The sequence below is a fragment of the Phyllostomus discolor genome, chromosome 8 (assembly GCF_004126475.2).
Source record: "Phyllostomus discolor isolate MPI-MPIP mPhyDis1 chromosome 8, mPhyDis1.pri.v3, whole genome shotgun sequence".
Classification (NCBI taxonomy): domain Eukaryota; kingdom Metazoa; phylum Chordata; class Mammalia; order Chiroptera; family Phyllostomidae; genus Phyllostomus; species Phyllostomus discolor.
In genome coordinates this window covers 62,033,322-62,059,915 of record NC_040910.2, presented here as the reverse complement: position 1 = coordinate 62,059,915, position 26,594 = coordinate 62,033,322, and the positions used below count along the sequence as shown (strand labels likewise).

The window sequence follows — 26,594 nt, the reverse complement described above, 5'->3', positions numbered from 1 at the left end:
AGAAATTAGTATTAAGAAAAAAAGAGTCATCATGTATTTAAACACGAGTTTTGCCTTAGCATCAAGATTGCTAAAGGTCAGGGCTATAGAAAATCTGAGTCTCCCAACAAAGTATTTATTAACCACAATGAAAAAGGGTAACTTGATGGTGGAGAAACCTGGTGGGCAGTGCTTTAACCAAGCAACCAGTTGATATCACTAATAACAGGACAAATCTGTGAATGGTAAAATGGCACCAGATGTTAGACATTGATTCAGAAACCTTAGTTTTTGAGTTCAGCTGGGAAAGAGTTTAGAGCCAAGGAACTCAAGTGTAAGAGAAAGTTTATTTAGAAAGTCTCAGAGGTAGAATTAAGTGAGTTGTGGAAGAAGTGAGCCAGCTGGACTGCATGGGCTCAGGAAACAATTTACAGAGGAAAAAAAAAAAAAAAAGCAGGCAGGGGTTCCTGGAGCTTCGGAGAAAGGCAAAAAGTAATGCACCCAGGGGAAGAAGAGTGGGGAAGTTTGCAGGCATGCTCCAGTGAGGGGGGTAGTGGGGAGGTGTGGGCATGCCAGAGAGAGGAGGGAACATGAGCTGAGTCCTTTGTTTTGAGGTTTTTTTTCTAGAGGTCCCAGCAGAGGATCTTATATAATATTCATCAGCTCTCTAGGTGTGTCCTTTCAGAGTCACAGTCTCCACTCATTGGTCAGTGCCAGGGCAGGGGGTCATTAGGCATCATAGCCGTTCCTGATACCAGCCATGGCATCAACAGACCTGGGTTTGCTGTTTTTCTGGGCCTGGAGCTGGATCACAACTGAGTCCTAGATGGTAACTCTAGGGCTTAATGCTTAAGGGAGCGGTCATGCAAGGGCTTGTATGGCAGTTGTATGAGACTATTCTATCTCACCTGTAAGGAAAGAGATAGAATAGGAAATCCTGAGACACTGCAAATGTCATCAGTGAGCATCCTGGTTTCTGAGAATCACCTGGTGACATCTGATAATAATTAGCACTATGGTTTCCTCCCCAAGTAGGCAGTCACGGAGAATGTAAAAAACTTTTAAAGCCTGTAACTGTTCAATAAAAAAGGGCTATTCCCTGGCCAGAGATGGCCTGTTCCCATGTCTTGGGAAATGTACTCTCCTTAATAAATTTCCTACTTGCTTTGTTTTACAATATCTGTGTGGTCAATCTAATTCTTTGTTCTTGACCACCAAGAGCCTGGACCCCATCTCCATCTGCAGCAATCTGGCAAGCCAGCCAGGAGAACTTCTGTGGAAATGCCAGAGTGGTAAGGCAAACCCTTCCACTCTCGCCAGTGGTTGGAGGAGACTTCCATACTCTGTCTCCTTTATTTTATGCCTTGAGTGACCCCTGCACCTTGCAGAGAGTTTGCCACTTTCCTACAGGCACAGGTCTGGCAGTTAAGAGCCAAAATGGCATCCGCCACTTAAAAGACTCCCATGTGAGGATTACCTGGTTGTGGATCAGGGTTAGAGACTAGCTTCCTGCCAGGCACATGACAACATCTACGCACTGAGGCACACTGTAAAGCAACATCATCCCTCCCCCATGGCTTTCCATTCCAGACTATTGTAACTCTTGGAAAGGGTTGCCAGCTGCACCTCCCTCCTTTACTTAGCCAACCACGTTCCTCCTAAGACTTGCTTCACACATTTAATTTTGGTCTCTATTTGCACTTCTTCCCTGTCTGTCTCTTCTGCAATCAAAGTGATTGACTTTACTGAACATAGGTCAAGGTTGGTGACCATTTCAAAATACTTTTGGAGGCCTTCCCAACCAAATGTTAGGTTTGTAAAATAGATAAACTAGAATGCTCCTGCCCCCTCTTCAGAGGAATTAATTATTAGACGGAGAGGAGCAGAGGGAACTAGTTCAAATTAGTCAATTATGAGCTAGAGGAAAGTTAATCAAATATAAAGTAGAGGAAATTAGTTAAGAGTTAATCAATTATGAGGAGCAGAGGAAACTACCATATTTTGCCATGTACAATGCACACTTTTTTGCCCAAGTTTTTGAGGGAAAAATAAGAATGCGCTTTATACATGGGTAAAACTGATTCTCATTATACATGGGAACTAGTACTAAAACCTGAGTGCACACTATACATAGCAAAATACAGTAGTTTGAGTTCATCAATGACTTCTCTGGTACTTTAACAGCAGGTTTTCTTTTGGTCTTGGGAAGTGCTTCAATGACTGGCACAGTCCCCTCCCTACATCTTAGACTCTTTACAAGGCAAGCCATGACCATCTTAGCTGAGGCCTGAGAATTAGATACAAGGAAGGAGGTACAAAAAAGTAGTCCATAACAACTCTAGTTTTTTTCCTGCTGGCTGGCACACTCAAACTCTCTTGGTTTCACCAGAGACATCTGGAGGCTTACAATGGTAGGATAACAGGGGACACCCTATAACCCACTAGGGAACTCTTTAGGCAAAGGAAGAGGAATGCCTCTAGGGAGCCAGGAAGTGCTACTCTCTTCTTCTTTTCCCCAGTTATTCCATGGACAAGATGGGCAATACACCCTCCATTCCCTCAGGATCCCTGTTGGGATGCATTCTTAGAAACTGGGGAAAATTTGGCCTTGAAAATCTCAACAAAGAGAGGCTAATCTTTTGCAATATGGCTTAGTCTCAGTATAAACTAGGAGATGGGAAAATTTTGCCTGAAAATGGGAGCAACAATTACAACACCATATTCCAGTTAGACCTGTTTTGTAGGAGGTTAGGCAAATGGCCAGACATTCCCAATGTTTAAGCCTTTACGGCACTGTATTGCAATCCAGCCCTCTGTTCTGGGCCAAGGGAAGCAGCCCCTTGAGGGATCAACAATGACATTCTAGATGACCCCTCTAAGTTCCCCACCTGTGTCTCAGAGGGAACCAAGTAGGCCCCAGAGTCCTGAATCTCTGCTCCCACCTCAGAGAAATTAACTTCTCCCCCACCTACTACCAGAAACCTAGTCCCCCAGGACATGCTCTAGTGGAGCTTCCTATCTCCCCACTGCTCCTGCCCTCCTACCCCAGAGGGAAGTAACAGGCATAGAAGACCCCATTTGGGTACATGTATCCTTTTCAATAACTGGCCTACAGCAGCACAAAGATAAGACTATGAAACTTCTCCAAAGATCCCTCATACTTCACTAGTAACTTCCAAATTTTAACCCTTGCCTTTGATGTGTCCTGGAAAGACCTTTATATAATCCTGACCACCTGTTGCTCTCCAGAAGAAAAGCAACAAATTTAGGAAGAGGCCTGAAACATAGAGTCTAATTAGGACAAGAAAGAACAGAGCCAGTGTGAAAAAAAGCAGGGGCAGAAAAGCAGGCCAAACTAATAGCACTAGCTATTAGCAGCACTGTTGGCAGTGTCCAGCCACCACAAGGTGACCCAGGAAAGCCACAGAAACACCAAGGGCAAAAAGATCAAACATGCTTTAAGTGTAAACATCCTGGACACTGAGCAAGGGGTTGCACTAGGCCACCCCCAGGGTCATGCCCCATGGGCAAAGGCGCAAACCCTGTCTCCTGGCCTTGGCAGGTAGACCACCCACATTGCCCATTGCCAGAGTGGCAAGGGGTCATCACCTAAGGCTATGGAGCCCTTGAGGATAGAGGGTGCCCAGGAACAGGTTTACCCAGCCTATACCAGCACTTTAACCTCTTCAGAAGAACCCCAGGTAACCCTTGATGTGTCAAGTAAGAAAATTTATTTTCTTGTTGATACTGGGGCCACTTACTCTGTCTAGTTCTTACACTAGACCTCTCTCCTCTAATTCAATTAATATTATGGGCATTGAAGAAAAATCTTGAACTTATTTTTATACACCCTGTCACCTGTCAATTTGAAAGCCTGATTATTCCACAATGTCCTATATACTATTGCTACGAAGACCTCAAACTCCTGTTCAAGAAGAAGAAACCTTAAAGATAAGTCAATATGACCTCCTTTTGCTAACAATCTACATTCTTGCTAGTCCTCCTTGGGCCAATAACTCTGTTACAAATTACCCAGGATTTTCTCTGGGGCAATACTTGTAACAATTGCCAGGTTTGCCATCATCAACCACAATACAGTGAGTGAGGAATATCCCTAGCAGTACTTTGGGCCAAATGAACTAATCCTAATCTTCCTGAACACATAATCTGAGCCTCAAAGTACTCTTGCCAGCCCAGGAACCCAAGTGGACTTTAAAGTATGTTGCTTGTTGGTCCAGGAAGGTGGGGTTTGCACTCTAGCCAATACTTCTTAAAATGAGTGCTGATAAAATATTACAGCAAGCAATATGGCTAAAAAGATTGTATCCCAGTAACCCTGAAACTATCTGGGATACCATTAAAGGATACATTCCCTCAGTAACTTGGTTTATTATAATAATTCTAATCTCTGGCCCTTTCATCTTAATTTTTATCTTTGATACTCAAACAATTCCACATCAGGATGATGAAGCTCCAGGGTTTTTGACCAACCCCTAAGGAATGCAATGCTAACATCTTACAACACATAGAGCCCACACTGATCTCAGGAATTTCTCTCCAACCTCTAGATAAGTTAAGGCAAAAGTTTCATGATTTTCAGCAGGTAGGGTCTACTGTCATATTCCAGCAGGAAGTATAAACAGAAGATTGACCATCCACCCTCAGCAACCCCATGTCTCTCAGGGGGAAGATGAGGCAAGAGATACAATAGGAAACCCTGAGACATTGCAGCTGTTATCAGTCAGCATCCTGGCTTCCGAGAATCGCCTTCTGACACCTGACAATAATTAGCATTGTGGTTTTCTCCCCACCTGGGCAATCAAAGAGGATCGTGGGAAATACAAAGCTCCTGTGTAGAAGCTTAAGTAAAAACCCTATAAGTCTGTAGTCATTTAATAGAAGAAGGCCATTCCCTGGCCAGAGATGGCCTGCTCCCATGTCTTGGGAAGTGTACTTTCCTTAATAAATTTCCCACTGGCTTTACTTTATAATATGTGTATGGTCAATCCAATTCTTTGCTTGTAAGCAGCAAGAATCTGGACCCATCTCCATCTGCAGCACTTTTTCCTCCTCTAAGGGTATCTACCACATGACCAGTGACAATCCTGGGAAGAAAAGGCTATGGTACAGTCTATACCACATGACCAGCAATATGAAAAGTCAGGGAGTATAAAGTACATGACCAGCGATACGTAGGGGACATGTGGACAAAAAGGAACCAAGCTCAGGGGAGCCCTGCAAGGCAGCCTTACAAACTCAGACACCTAAAGTAACCAAAAAGGATGGTCTAAAATGAAAACTTATTAAGTAAAACCAGTTCATGGGGGGTAGCCATGGCCTAGGCCAGTATTATTCCCTAACAAAGGTCAGTCTTCACACTAACTGAGCCTGTCTGTTGTCTTTTTTGCATCTGTGACAACATGCCTTTGGAATGCCAAAGTAACTTCCCTTTTTCCAAACCCCTTGGGTATAAATTGAGACCACAAATCCCCTCCTTGTTATCAAGTTAATTGTTGACTGTTAACTATTCTGCACCCACCTATGTAAAAGAAGTGTGAGTCTATCATTTTACCTTTTAACCAATCCCAGAAGTTTCCCCATTTTGCTTTCTCCTGTATCCCTAATCTATCACCAGCAGATTTCACGTAACTCCTTTATGTCTCTCCCTTTGGAATGTATAAAGTAAGGTGCTAAGCTGCCATTCTCTGGAACATTTCTCAATTTGTTGAGATTTTGCTTCCCAGCAATTACTGTCAGTTTGACTCCAATAAACTCACCAAACCTGCTCTACAATTGGGATATTTGTTATGTTGGCAGAAGAAAGGTCCTACCCTACAATTTAGACACTTGGGTCTTTCCGCCCTGGTGAGTTCTCATACCTGGCTTAATGTTCCTACCTTAATCATACCTGTCTAACCACCTATTATATAAAATCCACATCAGTTATAGAGTTGGAAAGTGTTTGTTCATGAGGACGTATCAGCAACAACAAATTGAGAGAAAGCCTGTATATAATAGCTTCTATTCTTCTAAAGATGAAGGTCAAAAAAAGACAAAGAGAGGCCCAGGGTCTGTTCTAGATTAAAGAACACTAAAGAGGCCAGGGGGAGTCAAGTTATAAAGGACATTATCAGAACAATGGATGGCCTTTGAATACAAACTGTGGAGAGGGAGACAGAAGGCAAGCATATGTGGTGAAATGTAAATAATGGGTTAATATGAGTAAAGGGTAAAAATCTTTTGACTATGGAGAAACATAAATGTAAATTTTTATAAGCTTATTAGAAATCATATACCAATATATAGTATGCAAAAGACTTAAAACTGAATTTGTCTTAATGAAATAATCAAGCAAGTATACAAAGATATTTCTCCTAAGATGTTCTTTGAAGTGTTATTAATGACATTGAAACAGCCCTGACTGGTGTGGCTCAGTGTGTTAGGCATCATTCTGCAAACTGAAAGGTCTCCAATTTGATTCCAAGTCAGGGCACATGCCTGGGTTGTGGGCCAGGTCCCTGGTTGTGGGGCATGCAAAAGGCAGCCAATCAGTATTTCTCTCCCCTTTCTCCCTCCCTTCCCCTCTCAAGAAAATGATTCTTGAAAAAAAATTCATATCTATGTACTTTAAAATATAACAAGTTTGGGGGCCAGCGGTCCGAGTGTTAGCACAACAAACAGTGCCAGAGCACACGCTCTGGCCTCAGTCCCTCTCCCCAGCCCATGCTCCCTTTCTATCCCACCTTTCACCTTGATTCTGAATGACACTTGCTAGCTAGGGAAGAAAGCCCTTCAGAACTTCCAGCTGACATTTTCAATAAAACAAAATAAAAAAGAAAGCCTCTGACTACTGGGGTTCTTCTCTAGCACATCAACATCCCTCAATTGCAAGGCTGAGTGAGTACTCCACGGTGTGGATAGACCACAGCTTCTTTAGCCATTCAGCTGTGGATAGATACTTGGGCTGTTTCCAACTTTGGGGGATCATAAATGATGCTGCTACGAACACAGGTGTGCACACCTGCCCCTGTCGCTGTTTTTTAGGTTTTTGGGTCCAACCCAAGAGCAGTCACACCAAGCTTTAAGAGGCATCATACCAAGGCAGGAGCAGAGCATGGTGAGACACAGGGGCTCAGCCCTACTACCAGAAACCCACCACCATCCCCCTTTATGCCCCACCTGCCCTCAAGGCATTTGCGTCGTGGCAACTATTTGTCAAGTGAAGTGTTTCTGGTTTGAACCATGTGGGGGCATGGGAGACTAGCACTGAACGAGTCATTTAGAGACTTTCCCCAAGCCCATTCAGCTCACAGGAAGACTCCTCCAAATCAAAAGGGTCCTCTCAGATTCTAGGATAAAATTTTACCTTCTTGAATCATTTCACAGATTATGACCGAATGTTCCACAGGGACCCTACGCTCACCTTAGGGCTCTTTCAAGAGACACAGTTAGCACCTCCACACGACTGGTCTTGGACACTCACCATGAACACAACAGTGGCCAGTTCGTACACGACGGACTGGGCTCCCAGATCCACCATGCTGAGGATGCCTGAGGGAGAGACACAGCTGACGTCCTGCTTCACACTCCCCACCGCAGCCACCAGCTGGCCCCACACTCCCCGCTGCCACCACCGGCTGGCCCCACACTGACCACTCAGGAAGCTCCCGATCTCGTAGGCCCACCACTCGATGCACAGCATGAGCATGCTGGGGACGGCCAGGTGGAAGAAGGGGCCCCAGTCCTGCAGGCACTCCAGGGACCACCCTGCAGGTGGGGCACAAGCACAGTCACAGTCCACCAGCCATCGGCCTGACAAAACCACATTGAATTGGACAAACAAAAGGCAGCCTTTACCTCCCCAGGTAGCTTGATGCAGTTTCTTCCAGAAGATGTAGAGAAAGAGGAGCAGAGCCAGGGAGAACTGGGATATCAAATTTGCCAGTGCTGAGCCCCTGGGAAGAACGGTCCAGTGAGGGAGGTGCCGTTCTCCACCCCTTCCCGGGCTCGCTTAGCAAGGTGAGCACCCATCCCTCACTGGAGTGGCTACAGTAGGTTCCGTGATCATCCTCTTTCCAATGCAGCATTATTCCCCATCCCCAGCCGGGTTTTCCAGAGCGGCCCAAGGAGGAGACCACAGGTGCCCACAGTGACCAGATAAAGGTCTCACTCTCTCCCACCTCCCTGCAAGAGCCACATGCAGGTCATTTCTTCTCAGTCCCCAAAATTGGTTGGACTCACATCACCCCAAGATGCAGCTGGTGGAGAAACAGATAGTTGATGAGGGCATTGACAAGGTTGGCAGCAAGTCCAGTTAGAATCTGGGGCAGTACGATTCCCTACAAAGAGGAGAGACCGCCCCCTGCTGGAGATCCCTGGAATGGGAGGGCCATTTTCTCTCCAAACATACTTTAGGCTGTCCTAACTGTGGGTGCCCTGTCCTTGCTGCCTTAACCTCCCACCCTCCCCACCCCTCACTTCCTCCTCTCTCTGAGCCATGAGGGGTATAGCTTTGGCCTGAAGTAGGCATGGGAAGATGAGAAGGCAGCAGAGAGGAAAGAAGACAAGTGTGCACGTGCCAGCAGGGATTAAAAAGTATAAACAAGCCTGTGGGTGAAAGTACAATGCATTCCTCAACCCAAATTGAAATTGGGAAACTTGACTGAAGAGCTTATGAAGCTGGAGTGTGGACTGTATGCCATCATATCTGGCTCTGCTCAGAAGTACAGGGGCTAAACACCCTGTCATATTTGGTATCTCAAACTAAGACTAAGACAATGGTATTGGACTTAGGAAACAAACAGCTAGCTTGCCATGCATCAGGATATAACAGACATAGGTAAGGCCAGCTGTGAAATTAATAAGAAACACTATTTCTCCCACCCGTAGTGTCATCTTATGCCCTTCTCCTTTTAAAAATATTTTAATTGAGCCCTGGCTGGCGTAGCTCAGTGGATTGAGCTTGGGCTGCGAACCAAAGTGTCGCAGGTTTGATTCCCAGCCAGGGTACATGCCTGGGTTGCAGGCTATAACCCCCAGCAACCGCACATTGATGTTTCTCTCTCTCTATCTCCCTCCCTTACCTCTCTAAAAATAAATAAATAAAATCTTTTAAAAAATATTTAATTGATTTTAGAGAGAGAGAGGAAGGAAAAGAGAGAGAAACATCACTTTGATTTGCTGTTCCATTTATCTATGCATTATTGGTTGCTTCCTGCATGTGCCCTGACCTGGTTCGAACCCACAACCTTGGTGCAAGGGGACAATGTTCCAATCAACTGAACCACCCAGCCAGGGCTCACTCCCTTCTTTGAATGACTACTGCTTTCTTACTCTGAGAAAGTTTGTTCTCTAAAACCACAAGTGTAAGAAATCTTGCTATTTGAAATCATATCAGTAAAAGTAAAACATCCCACTCTTGCTTAGAGGGTTGAAGTCAGTTTCTCTCTCTCTCTCTCTCTCTCTCTCTCTCTCTCTCACACACACACACACACACACACACACACACACACAGAGCCTCAATTTCCAACCTGGGTACAAAGCTTCACATGAACTGGACACAGCAATTGACATCCACGTAAACCAGGGCTGCCAAACTAATTTTCGCCAGGGGCCACATCAGCCTCTCGGTTGCCTTCAAAGGGCCAAATGTAATTTTAGGACTGTATAAATGTAACTACTCCTAAACTAGGGGCAAAGAGCTCAGCGCTGCCACCGACTAGAAGAAACAAGGTACTGGGCCAGATAAAACAAGGTGGGGGGCCAGATTCGGCCCACGGGCCTTGTGTTTGCCACCTGTGACCTAAGCTGTGATTTCCAAGGAGGGAGGACCTGAGTGGACAGCATGCAGACCAAGTATAAATCCCTTTACTCATAGCCTGCTTTGCTGTGAGCCTACGTGGCTTCTTTTGGATGTCATCTGAACTCCATCCCGCCTCGTTTGATGAGAATATCCTAGACCCCTCTGACCACTCAGTGCTGTGGGTTGAAGAACCTGACTGCTGAATTGTAGGCTTGTCTCTGGTGGTCTCAGTGGTCTTGGGCTCAGGGGCCAGGACAAGGGTCTTGGCCAATTACTTATGTGGGTCACTTACTTATCAGGAGAGCCTGGTTAGTTTTAAGCAAGGGAGTTAGGTGGTCAGATGTGCATTTCAGAAGGAGGGTAAAGAAGTAGTGTGGTGTGTGAGTCAGCCAGGGAAAGACTGGTCATGGGGATATGAGGTGAGGCCCTGCCAAAGTAATCCAGAGGGGAAAGAATGAGAGGAACAAGGCAAGGACAAAGGGGAGGGACAGGGGTGGGAGGACCTGCAGGGCCCAGTGACTAATCGGAGATGGCAGTGAAGAAAAAGATGGGGTCACTGATAGTGGGAATGTATGAAGGACAGGTGAGTGGGAGAGAAATGGCAGCTGATTGAGAAAGAATGTGGGACAGTGGAGGAGCAGACTTGTGTGGGATGATGGGCAGGTCAAGTGTGTAATATGCATGGGTCCCTCCAGCCAGTGGGAAGGAATGCCAGGAGGTCAGACACATAAAGGTGGTGTCGAGGGAATACAGATGGGAACGGGCACACAGCAGGACAGAGCTTCTCTCCGACGGAGAGGAGAGGAGGGGAGAGGAGAGGAGAGGAGGGGAGGCTGGCCAAGTCGTCTTCTCCTTCTCACTGTCCCCTCAAAAATCTAAGCATTCCACCAGGTTTCATCGGGTTCTCCTCCCACCTTGTGCCCTCTCCTACAGCACTGACTTTCTCCAAAAAACCAACTGTGTCTCCTGTGTCCTGCTCTTACAAACGGGCCAGGCCTCCAAGATGGAAGCTATTGACATGCATCTCCTCCTCCTCCCAAGGTCTCTTCATTCCACAGGACCAACCCCATCCTGCACCATTGCTCCTGCAGGGCAATTCTTTCTCCATCACAGGCACGCATGATCTTTTGTTTGGACCACGTACATGACTCTTCTCTCTTCCCCTGGCAACTAACTTGTTTCTCACAAACTAAAATCCAAAGCAAACAACACAAACCCTGCATGTGCTGACCCTGCGCCAATCCCATTGCCTACAACGTCCCTCCCCCTACAATGTGGCCTCCGCCAGCCTCTGCATGTCCCTCCTCCCTGACCAATTCCTGCTGCCCACAGGGTCTGATGCCCATGCCTCCTCCCAGCCACGTCTTCATCACCCGGCACACGTCTCCCAACTCCCCTCAACACACAGCTCCTACTTCTGGGTCTTTCCTTTTTTTTTCAGAGTACTGGAGAGGGGTGTTCGCATCCACTTTCCTCACTAGACCAGGTTAGAGCCCGCAGTTAGGAGGCCCCATGTTTGGGGAGACAGTGTCCGGGGAAGGCCCCACAATGTGCTGGAACTTCTACACAGCTGCCAACAAGGTTACACACTCCAGCAGATGGTGTAGGGCTTAGACATGCTGATTCCCCCTCTTTATAGACATTTCGAGCCTGTAATTGTGGTTCTAATAGAGATTTGAAATATTGTTGTTGTATTGATAGGGTAACATCTTAATTTCATGAATATTACATAGGTGGAAATGCCCCCCCTGCTCACTCCACCCCCTTCCCTTGCTGTCACAGTCCTGCAAGCCTGCTGGTAAGGCCACAGCCCACTGCTAAGCCCCTTACCTGCAAGGACTCATCTGGGAGAAAACCCACTACCTACATGCTGGCCTCACGAAGCCACAACTACCTAACAGGGTAGTTCACCCCTTACGTGAGAAGAACTCTGACTGATGTGAGGTCTTGTTACAGTTTGGGATTTCACCCCACCCCCACCCCCACCGCGAAGCTGAGTGCGGGGCCTCCTCAGACAGGCCAGAGCTGACAGCTGGGCTCTCACCCCCAGGTAGCCACTGACCTCACAAAGCCAGGACATGCTGTGCTCCAGCCCCTCCTGCCAAAGGCAGTATTTCCAAGTGGGGATCCCATAAGAATTTTCCAGGGCCAGTAATAATGTGTCTTTTTAAAAATCCTTGCCCAGGGATATTTATTGATTTGAGAGAGAGAGGAAGGGGATGGGGGAGTGGAGAGAGAGAGAGAAACACCAATCCATTGCCTTCCTACATGACCTGACGGGGGATTGAACCCTCAACTTCTTAGTGTATGGGATGATCAACTGAGCCACCTGGCCAGGGCAAATGTGTGTGTGTGTGCATGTGTGTGTGTGTTTAATATCTTACTTCACAGACCTTTCCACACCAAAGGCCTGCATGTGCAACATGGGGAAACATCACAGTAACTCAGGCTCCCGTCTTCCTTACCTCTGAATACTTTCCAGGCCCCCAACTCCTGAAAGCTGTAAACTCCCATTAGCCCCCCGCCCCCAAGAAGAAAAAAGGCCTGCATTACCTGAGTGAACAAATATTTAACCTGCAGTGTATAAAGAAACGTTGCCTACAAGAGAACAACAGAGATGAGTGTTAACATTTTGGCCTGGCCATGCCAACAGAGCTGACACCCTCTATTGGATTGTCCTTTGCTCCCGCCAAGGGATGTCATCTGAGGAGGGATTGGGGGTGGGGGCCAATTGGGGTGTCCCAACCCTGCGTTCTGGGAGTGCCTGTCCTTGTCTGCACGGCAAGGACCTTTCTGCAGATAGCAGGCTGTAAAAGAAGCCCCAGGCAAACTCTAGGGCATACCTCCTTTTGTAGACTAGACTACAGTCCTTTGTGGTGATACTTAAAGAATATTAAACTTTTAAGATCTCAGAATAAATTAAAGGCCACGATACCAATTATGAGAGCAGATGGCTACTTAAAAGGGCTGAATTGTGCTGCCCCCATTCATATGTTGAAGCCCTAACCACCCACCATGTGAGTGTATTTGGAGATAATAAAGCCTTTAACAAGGTGATTAAGTTGAAATCAAACCATTAGGATGAGTCCTGGTCCAAGTGGCCTGGTATGCTCAGGAGCAGACAAGAGACACAAAGGGTGTGTACAAGGAGGGGCTGTCAGCCTGCTGAGGAGAAAGGCCTCAGAGGAAGCCATCCCTGTGGTCTCCTGACCTTGAACTTACTGCTTCCAAAACTATGAGAAAACAGATTTCTGTGTTTAAGCCACCCACTCTGTGTATTTTGTTAGGACAGCCCCAGCAAAGGAGTTCAGTCATTCACTGCTTAACCACAGGGATGTGTTCTGAGAGATGCCTCCTTAGGTGACTCTGTCCTTGTGTGAACATCACAGAGTACACCTGCACACACCTGGGCTGTGTAGCCCACCACACATCTAGGTGACATGGTATAGGCTAGTGCTCTATAGGGGAGGAGGAACCATTTTCCTCTACCTTTTAGGGTTCTTGGCTGAGCCATCCCTGTAGTGAAAGACAGATTAACAGGAGAAAAACAAACAACAGTTTAATAACACGTATGCCTCCTGTATACACGGAAGAGACCTAGGAAAACTGAGTAACTCACCAAAATGGCTGAAGCCACCACCTTAAATATTATCTCGAGCTGAAGACAAAAGAACATACTGGCAGCAGGTGAGGAGGGGCAGTTACTGGAAGTGACCAGGAAAAGCAAAGTGAGAAAACTTCTGGGATCAAACAGAAGGTAAACCAGGTAGACACATACTTCTTTCACATGGGTGGGTGCAGGACAGTTAGCAGTGACCATGTCCAGCACATAGAGATGGTACATGGGAGAACAAGATAACAGTGAGAGGCTCTGTGGTCTCCTGCTCTCGTTGGGGGTTGTGCCCTGAGGGGTCTGCCAAGAATGGGAGTACACTGACTTTCCAAAGGTCTGTTTTCATAGGTGCAATTAGACAACAGACAGGCTGAGTTAAAGACTGATCTTTGTCAGGGAAGATTCTAGCCTAGGACATGACCACCCACCATAACTTGATTTTAGTTAAAAAGTTTTACTTTCAGACCATCCTGTGTGGTTACTCTAGGTCTCTGAGTTTGTAAGACAGCCAGGAAGGCCTCCCTTGAGCTTGTCGAGTTGAGTATGTGGACGCTTTTCACCCACAGTATGTATTAAATTTGCTTATTTTCTCTTGCTAATATGTCTTGTGTCTATTTCATTATTTGACTGGCCAGAAGGCCCTTAAGGGTAAAGGAAAGTTCGTTTCTCCCCATGAAGCTCCATTATAATCTTACAGGACCACCATTGTATATGCAGTCTGTCCAAAATATCATGCAGCAGCACCTAACTGTCCAGCCACCGTGTCCAACTGAATAATATCATCTTAGACTGTTCATTGACCACACATGTCTGTGTCAAACACTGACACACACTTATGGTTTTGTTTGATCATGTTCAAGAAGAAAAAAAACTGTCTAAAGGTTCAGAGTGAGGCCTTCAGGTATTCTGAGATGCAGAAGAACTTAGCCCTACGCACGACAAGAATCTGAACTCCTCTCCATGGATGATCCTGGAGGTCCCTCCAGCTTAGGAGTTCAGGACAGTGGCCTCCTGGAGTCACCTCAACCTTGGTGTTTCTTGAGGGACAAACACTGGTGTCTTTCACAGACATAATTAAAACCACCCTTTCCTGAATGATCCAACGCCACACGTGGGAATCATGTGAAGCCGATCCGACTAATCATTGAGCTCCCGGGCGCCTCAGCTGCCGTTCATCAGTGTGCCTCAAGAAGGGAACCGCTTGGCCCTTGAAAACTTACAGGAAGAGCTGGGATGAAGATCATGACATAGGTATGGGTGAGCCTACACAATAAAGAGAAAAAAGGTGATGAAGGACCTCATTTCAAGGGAAGGGAGGGCAGGATGAACTAGCTGTCACTGCCTTTCACATTAGTGGCTCTTCCAAATTAATGAACTTAACTTCTGGAGCAAATGTCAAAATTTATAATAGCACCTGTCATCTCATAACCCAAATTACCTCTCTTGCTTCTTCCAAGGCTTTATGTCTAAGACAGCATTTTTCAAACTCAGCACCAAGCTGGTTAATTCTCTGCTGTGGGAAACTCTCCTGTGTGCCCTGAGATGGTTTGCAGCGCCTTGGACTTCTCCCAGTACTGATGCCCCAGCACTGATAACCACAAATGACCACCCATATTGACAAATATCCCCTGGGCTCAGAGCCACTGGTCTAAGACAAGGATTTTAAAGGTCTTTATCAACTAAGCCAGTGGGTCTTAAACTGGGCAGCATATTAGAAGCACCAAGTGACCTTTGAAAGACACCAATGTCAAAGCCACACTCCAGACCAATTATGACAGTGTTGAGAGGGAAGAAGGACCAGGTGGGGATGGGTTTTAAAAGCACCGAGGTGATTTAATACCGTGGCACAATAACCACAAAACCACAAATAAACACCACAAACAACCATCTCACATGAAGACTGTTTCAAATCTTATTTCTCTCAAAACTATCCACCCTGAAGTCACCCAGTGTGGGAGGGTCTAGAGTGAGGTGCCACCGGGGGGAAAGCACCACAGCCTGCTCGGAGTCAGCTGAGGACAGCTGAGCCCCTTGTGCCGTGTGGCCCTGGCCCTGGCCTTGGTAATTCCCAGAGGCTAAGTTTGCATGGGAGCATCTCTCTGCTGAAATGGCTCTACTCCCACCCTGGCAGGACCCCTCCTACCTGGACACGTCAGGGTCCTGCCCGAGGAGCAGCAGGATGTGCTGGGTGTTGAGGAAGAGTGCCCAGCAGGGGAAGCAGCAAAGAAGCAGGACAAGCGCGCCCCTCTGCAGGATGACGCCCACGTGCTTCTTGTTGGGGCTCCCGTAGGTCTGGGTACACACAGCCAAAATGAACCCATTAGTACAGAAATGGCACCCCACTGCCCCACAATGGCCTTCAAGCATGCCTTGTGGAGAGACAAATGATCATAAAAACTCTAATGCATCCTTTCTGTGTTGGTGATTCTCAAATTTTGCTGTCTGTAAGAATCACTGGGGAACATTTTTAAAACACTGATGCCAGGATCCCACTAAAGCTGGCCTGGATTTCACTGGTCCAGGGAGGAGGGGTGAATGTCAATAATTTTAAAAACTCTCCATGTGCTTCTAATGTACAGTTAGGGTTACATCACCAGGAAACTTGTTAGAAATGCAATATCTAAGGCATGCTGGAGCCAGCTGCTATTGGCCTACTAACACCAAACTGTGCATGTCTCTTCCCAGGTCCCTGTTTGGTGACATATGTCTGGTAGCTGGAAATTAGCTACAGAGGACGTTATTACACCACTAGAATCAGCCAACAATACAAGTCACAATGTTTCCTTCCCTCCCTGTGGAGGACAGACTATTTTTGACATGAAGGCTGCCTGCCTGCTCCTCCACCCACCACCAGCTAGATCCTGGCCATAAAGAGATGGCTTGCAGCAGTTCCCCCAGAGGAGACTGTCTACTCAACCCCTCCCTGTTCCCCAGGCATGCTGATTCTTAAAGCAGACTGTGGCCCTGCCTCAGGCAAGCATACAAGGCATTTTCACTTATTGGGTTGGGTCACATCCCTGTATCCCTACCCCCCAGCCCTGTTCTATATAAGCCCCTAGCACCTGTCATGTAGTGTGGAGAATATCCATGTCATCTCACTACTGTGCAAGGCACTCCTTTGTAAGTTCCCTCAATAAACTCTTGATGCAATAATGGATGCAAAGAATGGTTCTCACTCTTTTCTTTGGTCTCTCAGCCCCGGGAAATTTTACATGTAATAATTGGTGAGCCAGCCAGGAGACCCAAGAAGTGGACCTTGGGAAAGAGGCATCCTCAGGACAAATCCCAGGTCAGCCATGACCTCCATGGGGGGCCAGTGGCCAATATTCTAGACCTGTGGACTCCCATGGGAGTACATGGAGTACTGCTCTGAAAATGCCAGCTGATCTTATGTATTTGTTTGAAGAAATTTGCTTTACACACTAGCTGTGGCAAGGAAGGAAAGCACATGGACACAGCTGAGAACTGACCCCTCTCATGGGCAGTTTGGCTGGCCACAAATACCTAGCAGGAGGCAGAAGCCAGGTTAGAAAACTAGAGGATGCACTGAAACTAGAAAAAGATAATAAAATATTGTCTGCAACTCTGTTCATTGGGACTAGATGATAAAGTTTGGAGGGAAGAAAGTCTCTTTATGTCCTACTTCTTTTTTTTTAACCCCCACCCAATGACATACTTATTTATTTTGAGTGAGAGAGAGGGAGAGAGAGATGTGAGAGAGAAACATCATTTGGTTGCCTCCCATATGCACCCCAACCAGGGACTGAACCTGCAACTTGTGTATGCACCCTGACTCAGTATCAAGCCCACAATATGGGACTTCATATATGGGACAACGTTCCAACCGAGCCATGCAACTAGGGCAGATCCCACTTCTTTTATGGAGCCCACAAGGTCTCTATGTGTATTTGTATGTTCACATGTGTCCATCCATTGCTGCAGATGTGTGGTATTTTTTACCTCTGGATTGTATGCTAATCTGTAAATGAGCTGTGTTTAATTGGCTTAAAAAACAAATAAACACATATAAAGACTGGCTAGTCTAAAATCCCAAGAAATGCAGAAACTAACCCACGTGCTTTTCAAGGTCACATGATACAAAGATTAATCTTTAACAAATAAAAGCTAGTTTAAGTTTGTTGGCTTATGTAGAACAAACATGTCTTAGAGTTATTTAAGTGTTAAGAATTCTAATTAAGATAAAAGGAAAATATATGCTTTCAGTTAAAAGAAGGAAAAGGTATAAAAAATATTTTTGTGACAAAGGAAAGTAATTTTGTCCTAAAGTGAGGCTGGTTGTTTCAGAATAGAAATAGGAAAAACAGGACAAAATATAATATTCACACTTAATATCTGAATATTAAAAAGGAGTTATATAGTAGAATGCTTATAAAAAGTAATCTTCACAAAAGAAATTCTGTGTGGTCAAGCTGAATTAATCAAGTGCATGAATTTAAATATCAAGAGTAATATGATGCAAAATTAGAGTCTCTTTCCTAAAACAGCTTTGAGGTACTCTAGAGGCCCCTGGAATGCCTAAAAAGATTTGTCTTCTCTCCTTATAAAAGAAAAATATTAAACTAGGCTTACCTGTTATAGTGAAATTATATGGGAAACACTGTCAAATAAAAAATAACACTGACCCTTCTTTATGTTGAATTTGCACATAAGTGTCCCAAAAATTTTGTGAAATTCCTGGAAATCTGAGCCATCGTGGCATAAGAAGTCTGTCGTCAAAATTGATCGTCACACTAAAAGGACTGGACCTGAGTGTCAGATAGTGGCACATGTGGGTGGAGCCCATTCTGTTTCTGCAAAAGCAGCCCCTCAGGGCCAGACTCTGCCACCCTGCAGTCCTATAACATGGCTACAGTCTGCTCCCGGATCAGACACTAAGGTGGGGAAATGATGGCTGTGAATTAAATGAAGAGTTGGGGCTGTGGGAAACCCAGATGGCCACCTTGTTCTCTGGGCTCCCTGGCAAGCCTGTGTTTCATGTTTTGCATTCCTTCATGCCTCCTAATGCATTTAAACTGGACTTCATTGAACTGCCAGTCAGGATGGGTGGTCCAAGTGTCCTTGTTGCATGTGTATATTCTGGATGGAGGGAAGCCATCACCTGCCACAAGGCTAATATTCTCAGAGTTAGCAAAAACACTGTTAGAGCTGTGTTTCCCACTGGTGTGCCTTCTGAGTGCTCCCTGAAGGCTACTCACATCACCCCACTACATGCCATGGGGTGGTGGCTAGGGACATGTCATCGTTTCCTTTGCAGCCTCTGTGGGATGACATAAATGTGAACCCATGAGGCTTGCCTCTGCTGCAGAAAACCTCGCAGGCCTTCCCGGGCCACTGATAAAGCAGTGAATTTACAGAGCATTCAAGGTTTGGGCACCACAACAAAGTTCTGGGGAACCAAACCATGTGGTTGGGTAAGACCTGCTTTGTCCCCAAGGCTGTCATGGACAAACTACAAGCCTATCAAGGATCATAAAATGTGAAACAGGTACAGTCTTTTACGGGAATTCTGCGGTGTTGGTGAAGTTTATACCTCATTTAGCACAATGCCTTTGCCCATTACAATGTCTGGCTAAGAAGGGACATATGTGGGACTAGACTGTCTCTAAGAAAGCAAAAATGCTTGTCTAACAGATCAGCTCTGGTGATCACACAGGTGGGGCTGCTGTTTGAATGGGATGTTCCCATAACCCTTGGAGGCATGAGCTGGGCATTATGGCAAAAAGAAAGAGTACCCTTTAGATTTTGGTCCTAACTGTGGGAGGGGACAGAAAACAGATACACCCTGGTAGAAAGCCAGCTACCCTAAGAACTTCCCTTCCCATCAAGGGGTGAATCAACAACATGTTCCATGGACCCACCTCTGGCAAGGCTCAGTCTCCTATGCTGAGGAAAAGCGTGCCCACCTACAACAGAGGAGCGCTCTGTACACAGCCCTGTCTCTAGTGGGCTCAGCAGCTACCAGGTCCTGTGGGATATACAGAACCTCCAAATGCTCATTCTCCCATCCCTGTATCAGCCCCTGGACCTGCAAAAACAGGAGGGGAAATGCTGGCTGGAGCCTCATGGCTCTAACCAGGCAATCTGTCTACTTGGGTGTTGTCACCGGGCAGCGGCCCACTGACACTATCTGAATGCAAACAGGAAAAATCCCAGCAGCCAATGGCCTGAGTTAGAGTAGTTTGCCTGGTAATCACACAAGAACCTGGCCACTGACCCTGGTTTTGACAGTTGGTCTGCTCTGAAGGGATTGACTCTGTGGCTCTGACAACGACAGGCAGAGGAGTGGACAATTGTGAGCAAACCTTTACAGGGACAAGAGATGTGGGAAGATACTTGGGCTCACTTGCAAAAGCCAGAGGCAGATGTTACTGTTTCCCGTGTCTCTGTCCACAGGCATCTACACTTCCAGGTAATCGGGAAGCAGATGCATTGGCAATAAGATGTGCCATAGCAACTGGCCTATCAATGGACACTAAAAATTGGGTACATTGAAGAAGTAGACAGCCTAGTACCCACGTAGGATGGCACATAGCTAGGGAGGAGAGGCTGCAGCTTAAGCTAAGGGCAGTGGCTATGGAGTTGGCAAAGATGCCAGCACAAGTCTGTCTATGCACTGCAGCCCCCCGGTGGGCGAGGGACTGGCAAACTGAGGACACTGGCCTCTCCCCTCGAGTAAAGGCTCCAAATAGGCTCTGGTGTGTGTCCTCACCAAATGTGGTTTAACTCAGGCCTCCCCTGTTGGCAGTTTAATCAGGCTGCTACCATAAAAGGACTAGAGAAATTTAAGTACTGTGCATGGGCACCCTCATCAAATAGTGACCAGGGAGAGGGGTCACATTTCAAAGGACACGATGCACAAGAATGGGCAGAAGAACATGATTCTGAATGGAGGTCCCACTTCCCCTGTAACCCACAATCAGGCGGGTGCATAGAACAGGAAAAGGGTGTCCTTCAGCCATAGATAAAATTATTAGCTGGAAGACAGACTTCTGCCAGGCAGACCAAGGTGCTTTTCCAGGCATTAACATATTTAAATGACCAACCCATGGGGCCTATTGCCCCATAGGTCAGATTAGGGATTCAGACTAAGGAGCCCACATGGCAAAGGTGTGAAAACAAAGGCTACAGCAATGATGCAGGTGCCTGCCAGGGACCAGTGGGCTGTGGTAATGCGGGCACCAAGACCTACTGTCCCTGGAACAGAGGCCATTACTGGAATCTGTGAAGGGACACTCTGCTAGGATGGGTCAGTTACTTCACACCCCTGAATGGGGAGGAACTTCTCAGTCTCCCGCGGGACCCTGTCATCCTGATGCCCACGGAGACACACTAGAAGAAGACCTCCCAGCTCAAGTCCCTACTGAATGCTGGCCTTTCTGGCCTTAGACTTCTGCTGCTCCTGTGGCATCAATAGTTATGGGGGGGCACCCCAGCTGAATGTTGTGTATTTTATATCAGATGAATCTCCTAATATTTCTGCTTCATTAACACATGAAAGCTCAAGTGAACCCCTGAAGTGACCCAACCCCAAGTCTAGGGGACCTGGCACTCCATCCAGGGGTGTGATGGAAAACACTGTCACTAATACTTGGGTTGCTTCTTTTAATTCTTTCTTTTTCTTGCACGTGTTTATATTGTTGCTATGGACTGTGTCCCTAATGTGTCCAGTTGGTGACTAAGCAAGCTATATCTCCACTAATGAAGCCTCTTACTGATCTCTCAGGGTGCCTCAGGGAAGAGGGAGGCATGGAACATTGTAGGAGCTGGTCATGAGGGGGAATGTGGAGAAGACATTCTTCCCAGGTGTGTGTCCCCTAAGTCTCCTCACAGACTGCCTGACAGACACCTCCTCTATGCTCCACAGGGTGCTGGTTCCTAGAACAGGCTTTGCCCTGCCTGGGGCAGCATGTAACACCTCTCCTTGTCTAGGGCAGGTCTCACCACAGTGCCCCACCCATCCTGACCTGCCCTGTGTGACCCCTTCATGCCTGCCACGTGGCGCAGAGGACATCCCTGTGGATGTGCCGGCCACCAGAGGCATGCCTCCCTTGTGAATTCCCTTCATAAGCTCCAGATGCAGTGACAGGGTCATCAGCCTCTTTCTCTGGGTTCTCATGCCGGGGAGTTTTAGGGACACTCCTCCACCAACACCTGGTCATTCAGCATTTACCAGCATGCCCTAGGGGGAGCCCAGGCCACTTGTTGTGTCTCAACAAGGCCCCAGGGCACTGAGATGAACACTAAAGTTTGAGAACCACAGACTATCCCAAACTCAATGATGTGGAAAGTGACAGAAGAAACTTTTACAAAATGTCCCTTATGTGGTCAAAATGTAGTATAAGGGAGACATGCAGATAAACACCACTCCCACAGGTCTGAGACAGGCACCCAGCCACACTTCAGAGAAAGCAGGCAAGGAGAGCTGGAACTGATGGCTGGCAAAACGCCCCAGGGTTTGCCATCAAACATTTTGTCCCTCTGTGCACAGGGCTGCTGCTGCCGGTGGGGTTCTTCCAGACACACTCAAGAGAGATCTCTAGGTCACCATGCAGGTGACCTGGGGCTTCCATTTACCTGAGACATGAGAGTGTCACAAGCAGAAGATAAACCAAATCCCACGGAGATGCCGGTGACATTGATAACCTGGGGAAAAATACAAAGGAGAGGCCTCTCAGAATTCAAGGAAGGCAGCAGGGCAAATTCTCCGTGCATGGGTCAGAGCCACAGGGGCCTCTACAGCTCGCCACCGCAATGGACTCGGTCCTCAGCCTGGAGCCCCACCCAAACCCACTGGCCTGCTGAACTGAAGGGCAAGCACGAGTTTCAAGAGGGAAGAAAGAGCAAGGCCAGAATTCATTACTCAGCCTTTTTCTTTTTCAAAGCCTAAGCATTTTGCTCCCTCATATCAGAGGAACACAAATCCTTCCTCAGGGGCAGGCAACGTGGCACAATGGCAGTTTGGGGTTAGTGCCCTTGCTCAAGACCAGGCATGGCTTGTTACAACATCCTGAAGGACTCTGGGAGCACAGAGCAAGTCTTTGAGGTGAAGGCCATGCCAGAGGCCTTCTAGATGTACCTGTCTTGACCAGGTCAGCAACAAAACCCTGGGGTCACTGGAGCCTTGGGAGGCCCAAGGCAGCAACATCTGATCTGGGAGTGGCATAGCAGGACATCTGATGCTGTCCTTGACTGGACCTGCTACCACCACCTGAGCTGCAGGGAGATGCCCAGGGTGACAGCCCACTCCACACCAGCTCTCTTGTACTCCTTTGACCAAAGAGAAGATACTAGAGGCTAGCTGAACACCTTTCTGTCTTCCCCCAAACTGCCAAACATTAAAAACAAAAAGGATAATTTAGCCTAGGATTGTCCATGTTGCCCCCTAAAAGCAAAATAATCTGTTTATACCTGGGGACTACTTCTGAGTTGCCTTGCACAGTTCACAGATAACAACTCCAATGCCTGGATGTAGCAGACTGGTGAGTGTGAGCCTGGTCAGGGCAGGAGCAAAGGGGAACTGGAAGCAGAGGAGAGCAGGAGCACAGTTGCTGAAAGCCACTGAGTCTACTTTTCTAATACCTAGCTGACCGAACCAACAAGTTGGCCAGGGCCTGCTGGCCAAGCATAGCCAGGTAAGCCCCGGCAAAAGTCAATGACATCTCCCTCTGGTTTGGGGGGATTTGTACATAAGATCTAAGGAGGATTTAGGGTTCTTTCTGATTTGGGGTTTAGATACCCAGATCATCTTCCAGTCCCATTTCTAGAGTGGGACTCTCAGTGAGACGTACAAGTCATTGGGTGGGGGCAGAGATCGAGTTTCTTCTGACGTCAGTGCTGAACCCTCTTTTTCAATTTTCTTCTCCCAGGTGTGGCACAAAGCTGATGTGGTAGACAGCATAATGGTCCCTCCCAGATGTCCCTGTCCTAACCCCCGGAGCGTGGGAACATGTGAAGTCACAGGGTGCAGGAGAATTAAGGTCGAGGCCCTGCCAACACCTTGATTTTGGTTAGCTCAGTGAAACCCAACAGACTCCTGCAGACTCCTGACTCCAGCACTGCTAGGTAATCCATTCGCATTGCTTTAAGCTGAGAAGCGTGGCGGCTCCTAACAGCAGCAAGAGGAAACTAATATGGACAGCAGGCACACCCGATGCCAATGTGTGAGAGCAGCTCCTACGCACTGCGATTGCGAGCGTGACAGCATCCAGTTCCAGCTTCCCCAGGTGGCCACAGAACACGGAGCTTATGAAACTGATCAGGAACACCATCAGCTGGGCCAAGAACTGGGGAGAGACCAAAAACGAAAAGTTACATATGGATGCCAGCCAACCACCGCTGTGGAGAGAGAGGGGTGTGGTTCCTGGGGCAGCCCCACCCTCTCTGAATCAACCCCAGTCAGAAGTCAAGCTTTTAGTGGCATCTGCTAGCTTGCACAGGTCAAAGTGGGATTTTTAGTGGGCTTCTAGAGACATTAAAAAGCTCATTTGTAACTGCTATCAGAATCACAGTTTTAAAAGCTTCCAAGCTTCTTAAGTTTTCACTTTAGATTCTCCTGCCATAGATGACATGTATATTTCTGAAATTTTCAGAAGCTATCTTCTGAGAGAAACCCCTTGCTATCCCAGATTCACAGTGAGAACTGGGAAGAATACAGCCTCCAACAGGCAGCAAGAAAGCCCACAGACAGGGGCAGCTGAGGCAGAAGTAACACCATCCAACTGGAAGGCCAGTGGGATCTGGAATCTTGGTGTGGAGTGTTACCAGTCTGCAGAGGACCATTAATTCTTGAACTCTGTGCAGCCTCAAATGAGAGCAAATTCAGCTTCTCGAACTATGAGCTATTCTTCCTCTCAATTGCAGGAACCACTGTGAATTGCTCTGTAACACTTGTTTCACTTCCTTCAGTTAGTTCATTTTGTTTTTAATATTTTATTTGCTTGTGTTTGGAGACAAGGGAGAAAGAGAGGGAGAGAAACATCAATCTGTTGCCTCTCACATGCCCCCAACTGGGGACCTGGCCCACACCCCAGGTGGGTACCCTGACTGGGAATCGAACTGGCAACCTTTTGGCCTGTAGGCTGGCGCTCAGTCCGCTGAACCACACCAGCCAGGGCTAAAGCACTTAATTTAAAACCACTTCCCATCTCCCCTCACCCCTCACCAGACCACCAGTCCAGCACGTGATAGGAAAGCCTCTCTCCTTGGAGGCTCCTGTGGTCCAAGGGGTGCATCCCTCGGACTCTCCTGCTCCTGAGGAAAGAGAACAGGTGCCAAAGACTCACTGCTGCTGCTGCAGCACCGCTGCTGAGCTCTTCACGGGAAACAGACTCCTCAGTTCTGAGCTCAGACAAGACTCTGTCTCTCCTGGGTTCCCAGTGGCAGCTGCTACTCCTCACCTCCGTCAGCCCCCACACAACCAATACCACAACGGGTCCAAATTTGAAATGTTGGGACCTAACCAGGTTCCTGCCCCTGGTGTTTCAGACAACAGCCCTCTTCCCTTCCCAGAATCCACATTTGTGGAGTTTTCAACTTTGCTGATTGACCCAGATCTTAAGACATGAGAAGCCTGCTCCAAACCATGCGGCAGTGGGGGAGCCCACCTTTTCTGCATCAGCTTCCGACCAACCATGACCTAGGTGCCTCTCTCACCACTCAGAAACCAAGTGTGACTCCAACCTCCAGCAAGGCCTCCTGCTGCTCAGCACAGGGGATGCCCTTAGAATGCATTGTCAAAGCAAGCCGAAATGAGGCAGAAGGCGAGTGACAGGGGAAAGCTGAGGGGCAGCATGTAAATAAAAACAGTTGGCATGAAGAGCCCAAATCTGCAGAACCCAAGTGAGAGCTGACAGATCCCGTGGGCCCACACCAGGAGGCACACAACCACCCGAACAGATAACCCTGTGGTTTTGTTCAGTGGAGCTTGGTGTCTCTTTGTGAGTTTATACTACTTTAAAGGTCACAGCGTCCTTTCTTTTTGTAAACTCAGCCTCACTCTCCAATTTTTCAGGTGCTTGTCTCTTAAGCCTTTATGAGCATAAATCATTGCAGTCAGTTGTGTCACAGGGTCTGCTTTCCCCTACTCATTTCCGCTGCAGTACCCTGAGTCCCCGAAGGCCACAGGTCAACTTTTTCACAGCTTCTCACAAAATCGTGCTCCGCCTCCTCTTCAGTCAGGCCTTTGGGCAGCTCCCCAGATTCTGATCTTACAAATCGTGGTGCACAGAACATACTCACTCAGGTGGAGAATGGGAATCTCTCAGGATGAGTGATGACATTTACATGATGAATATTATGACAGAGAGATGAAATAAACATGGGCCTGTGGGAGGAGCTAGGGGTTCTGGGAGGAGCAACGAATGGTATATCATCACAAAAATCCTGCCAGAAAAACTCTATGCTCACGGTAAAGCTCTATGGGGGTAGCTGTCCCTCCCCTTAACTCCCTTTCCCTCCGATTAGTATTGTATGTGTACTTCTCCATCTCAGACACCACGCAGTGTTCATGTGGCTTATAATGTCTGCATGCACTGGCTGCAATCTTTTTCCTTTCCCATTGCATGAACACATCAGTTATTAATTCAATCCACAGTGTCCACAATAATGAACTTCTCACTTGCACACATTTCTTTGTAAACTTAGGGGAAGATACCCTTTAAGAGTGTAATTGTTGCCAAAGGGTATACATATTTCAAGTTTTCACAGGTAGTGCTAAAGTGTGTGTTTGCGTAGAGAGGTGGGAAGGGAAATTTAATCCAGCCTCCACATCCCAATTTCAAGGCCTCTTCAAACTGAGGTGTATGTGGTGTGGTGTAGACAAGACAGTGTTCTTGCTTTTGCGGAGGTCAGAAATATAACAAAATCAGCAGCAACTCAGCGGAACCCTTGTAGGCCTGGGGAGAGAGCCTGGGCTGACTTACCAGCATAGGGATCGAGCCTCTCTGGGGCTGTCTGGTCCATGGCGGAGGTGGCTGGTGGTGAGAGCTCTCTCAGCAACAGCCTCTTGAAGAGGGCAGGCAGGGTGGGCCAAACAACTCCTTGAACAAATCCCCAGACCTGGCTCAGGAAGGGACTCAGGCTGAGGCCAGGAGTATGGCTGTGAAGCGAACTTGGAGGACAGACCTGGAGCCTAAAGGAGGGGAACAGAGGCCCTGGGCCTCCCCTACAGTGACCCCAGGC

General features: G+C 47.3%; 1 protein-coding gene across 2 annotated transcripts in view; it reads right to left on the bottom strand.

Moving 5' to 3' along the window:
* SLC47A1 (solute carrier family 47 member 1) overlaps nucleotides 1–26,594 on the bottom strand; it is a 63,927-nt gene that overhangs the window by 17,210 nt on the left and 20,123 nt on the right. For both annotated transcript variants that reach the window (XM_028534553.2, XM_036032909.1), the window contains exons 2-10: nucleotides 23,597–23,698; nucleotides 21,990–22,058; nucleotides 15,538–15,686; nucleotides 14,615–14,657; nucleotides 12,335–12,379; nucleotides 8,221–8,318; nucleotides 7,837–7,934; nucleotides 7,633–7,746; nucleotides 7,463–7,530 (exon numbers count right to left, since the gene is read on the bottom strand). In XM_028534553.2, coding sequence (XP_028390354.1) covers nucleotides 7,463–7,530; nucleotides 7,633–7,746; nucleotides 7,837–7,934; nucleotides 8,221–8,318; nucleotides 12,335–12,379; nucleotides 14,615–14,657; nucleotides 15,538–15,686; nucleotides 21,990–22,058; nucleotides 23,597–23,698 — 786 coding nt within the window. The remainder of the gene's footprint in view (nucleotides 1–7,462; nucleotides 7,531–7,632; nucleotides 7,747–7,836; nucleotides 7,935–8,220; nucleotides 8,319–12,334; nucleotides 12,380–14,614; nucleotides 14,658–15,537; nucleotides 15,687–21,989; nucleotides 22,059–23,596; nucleotides 23,699–26,594) is intronic.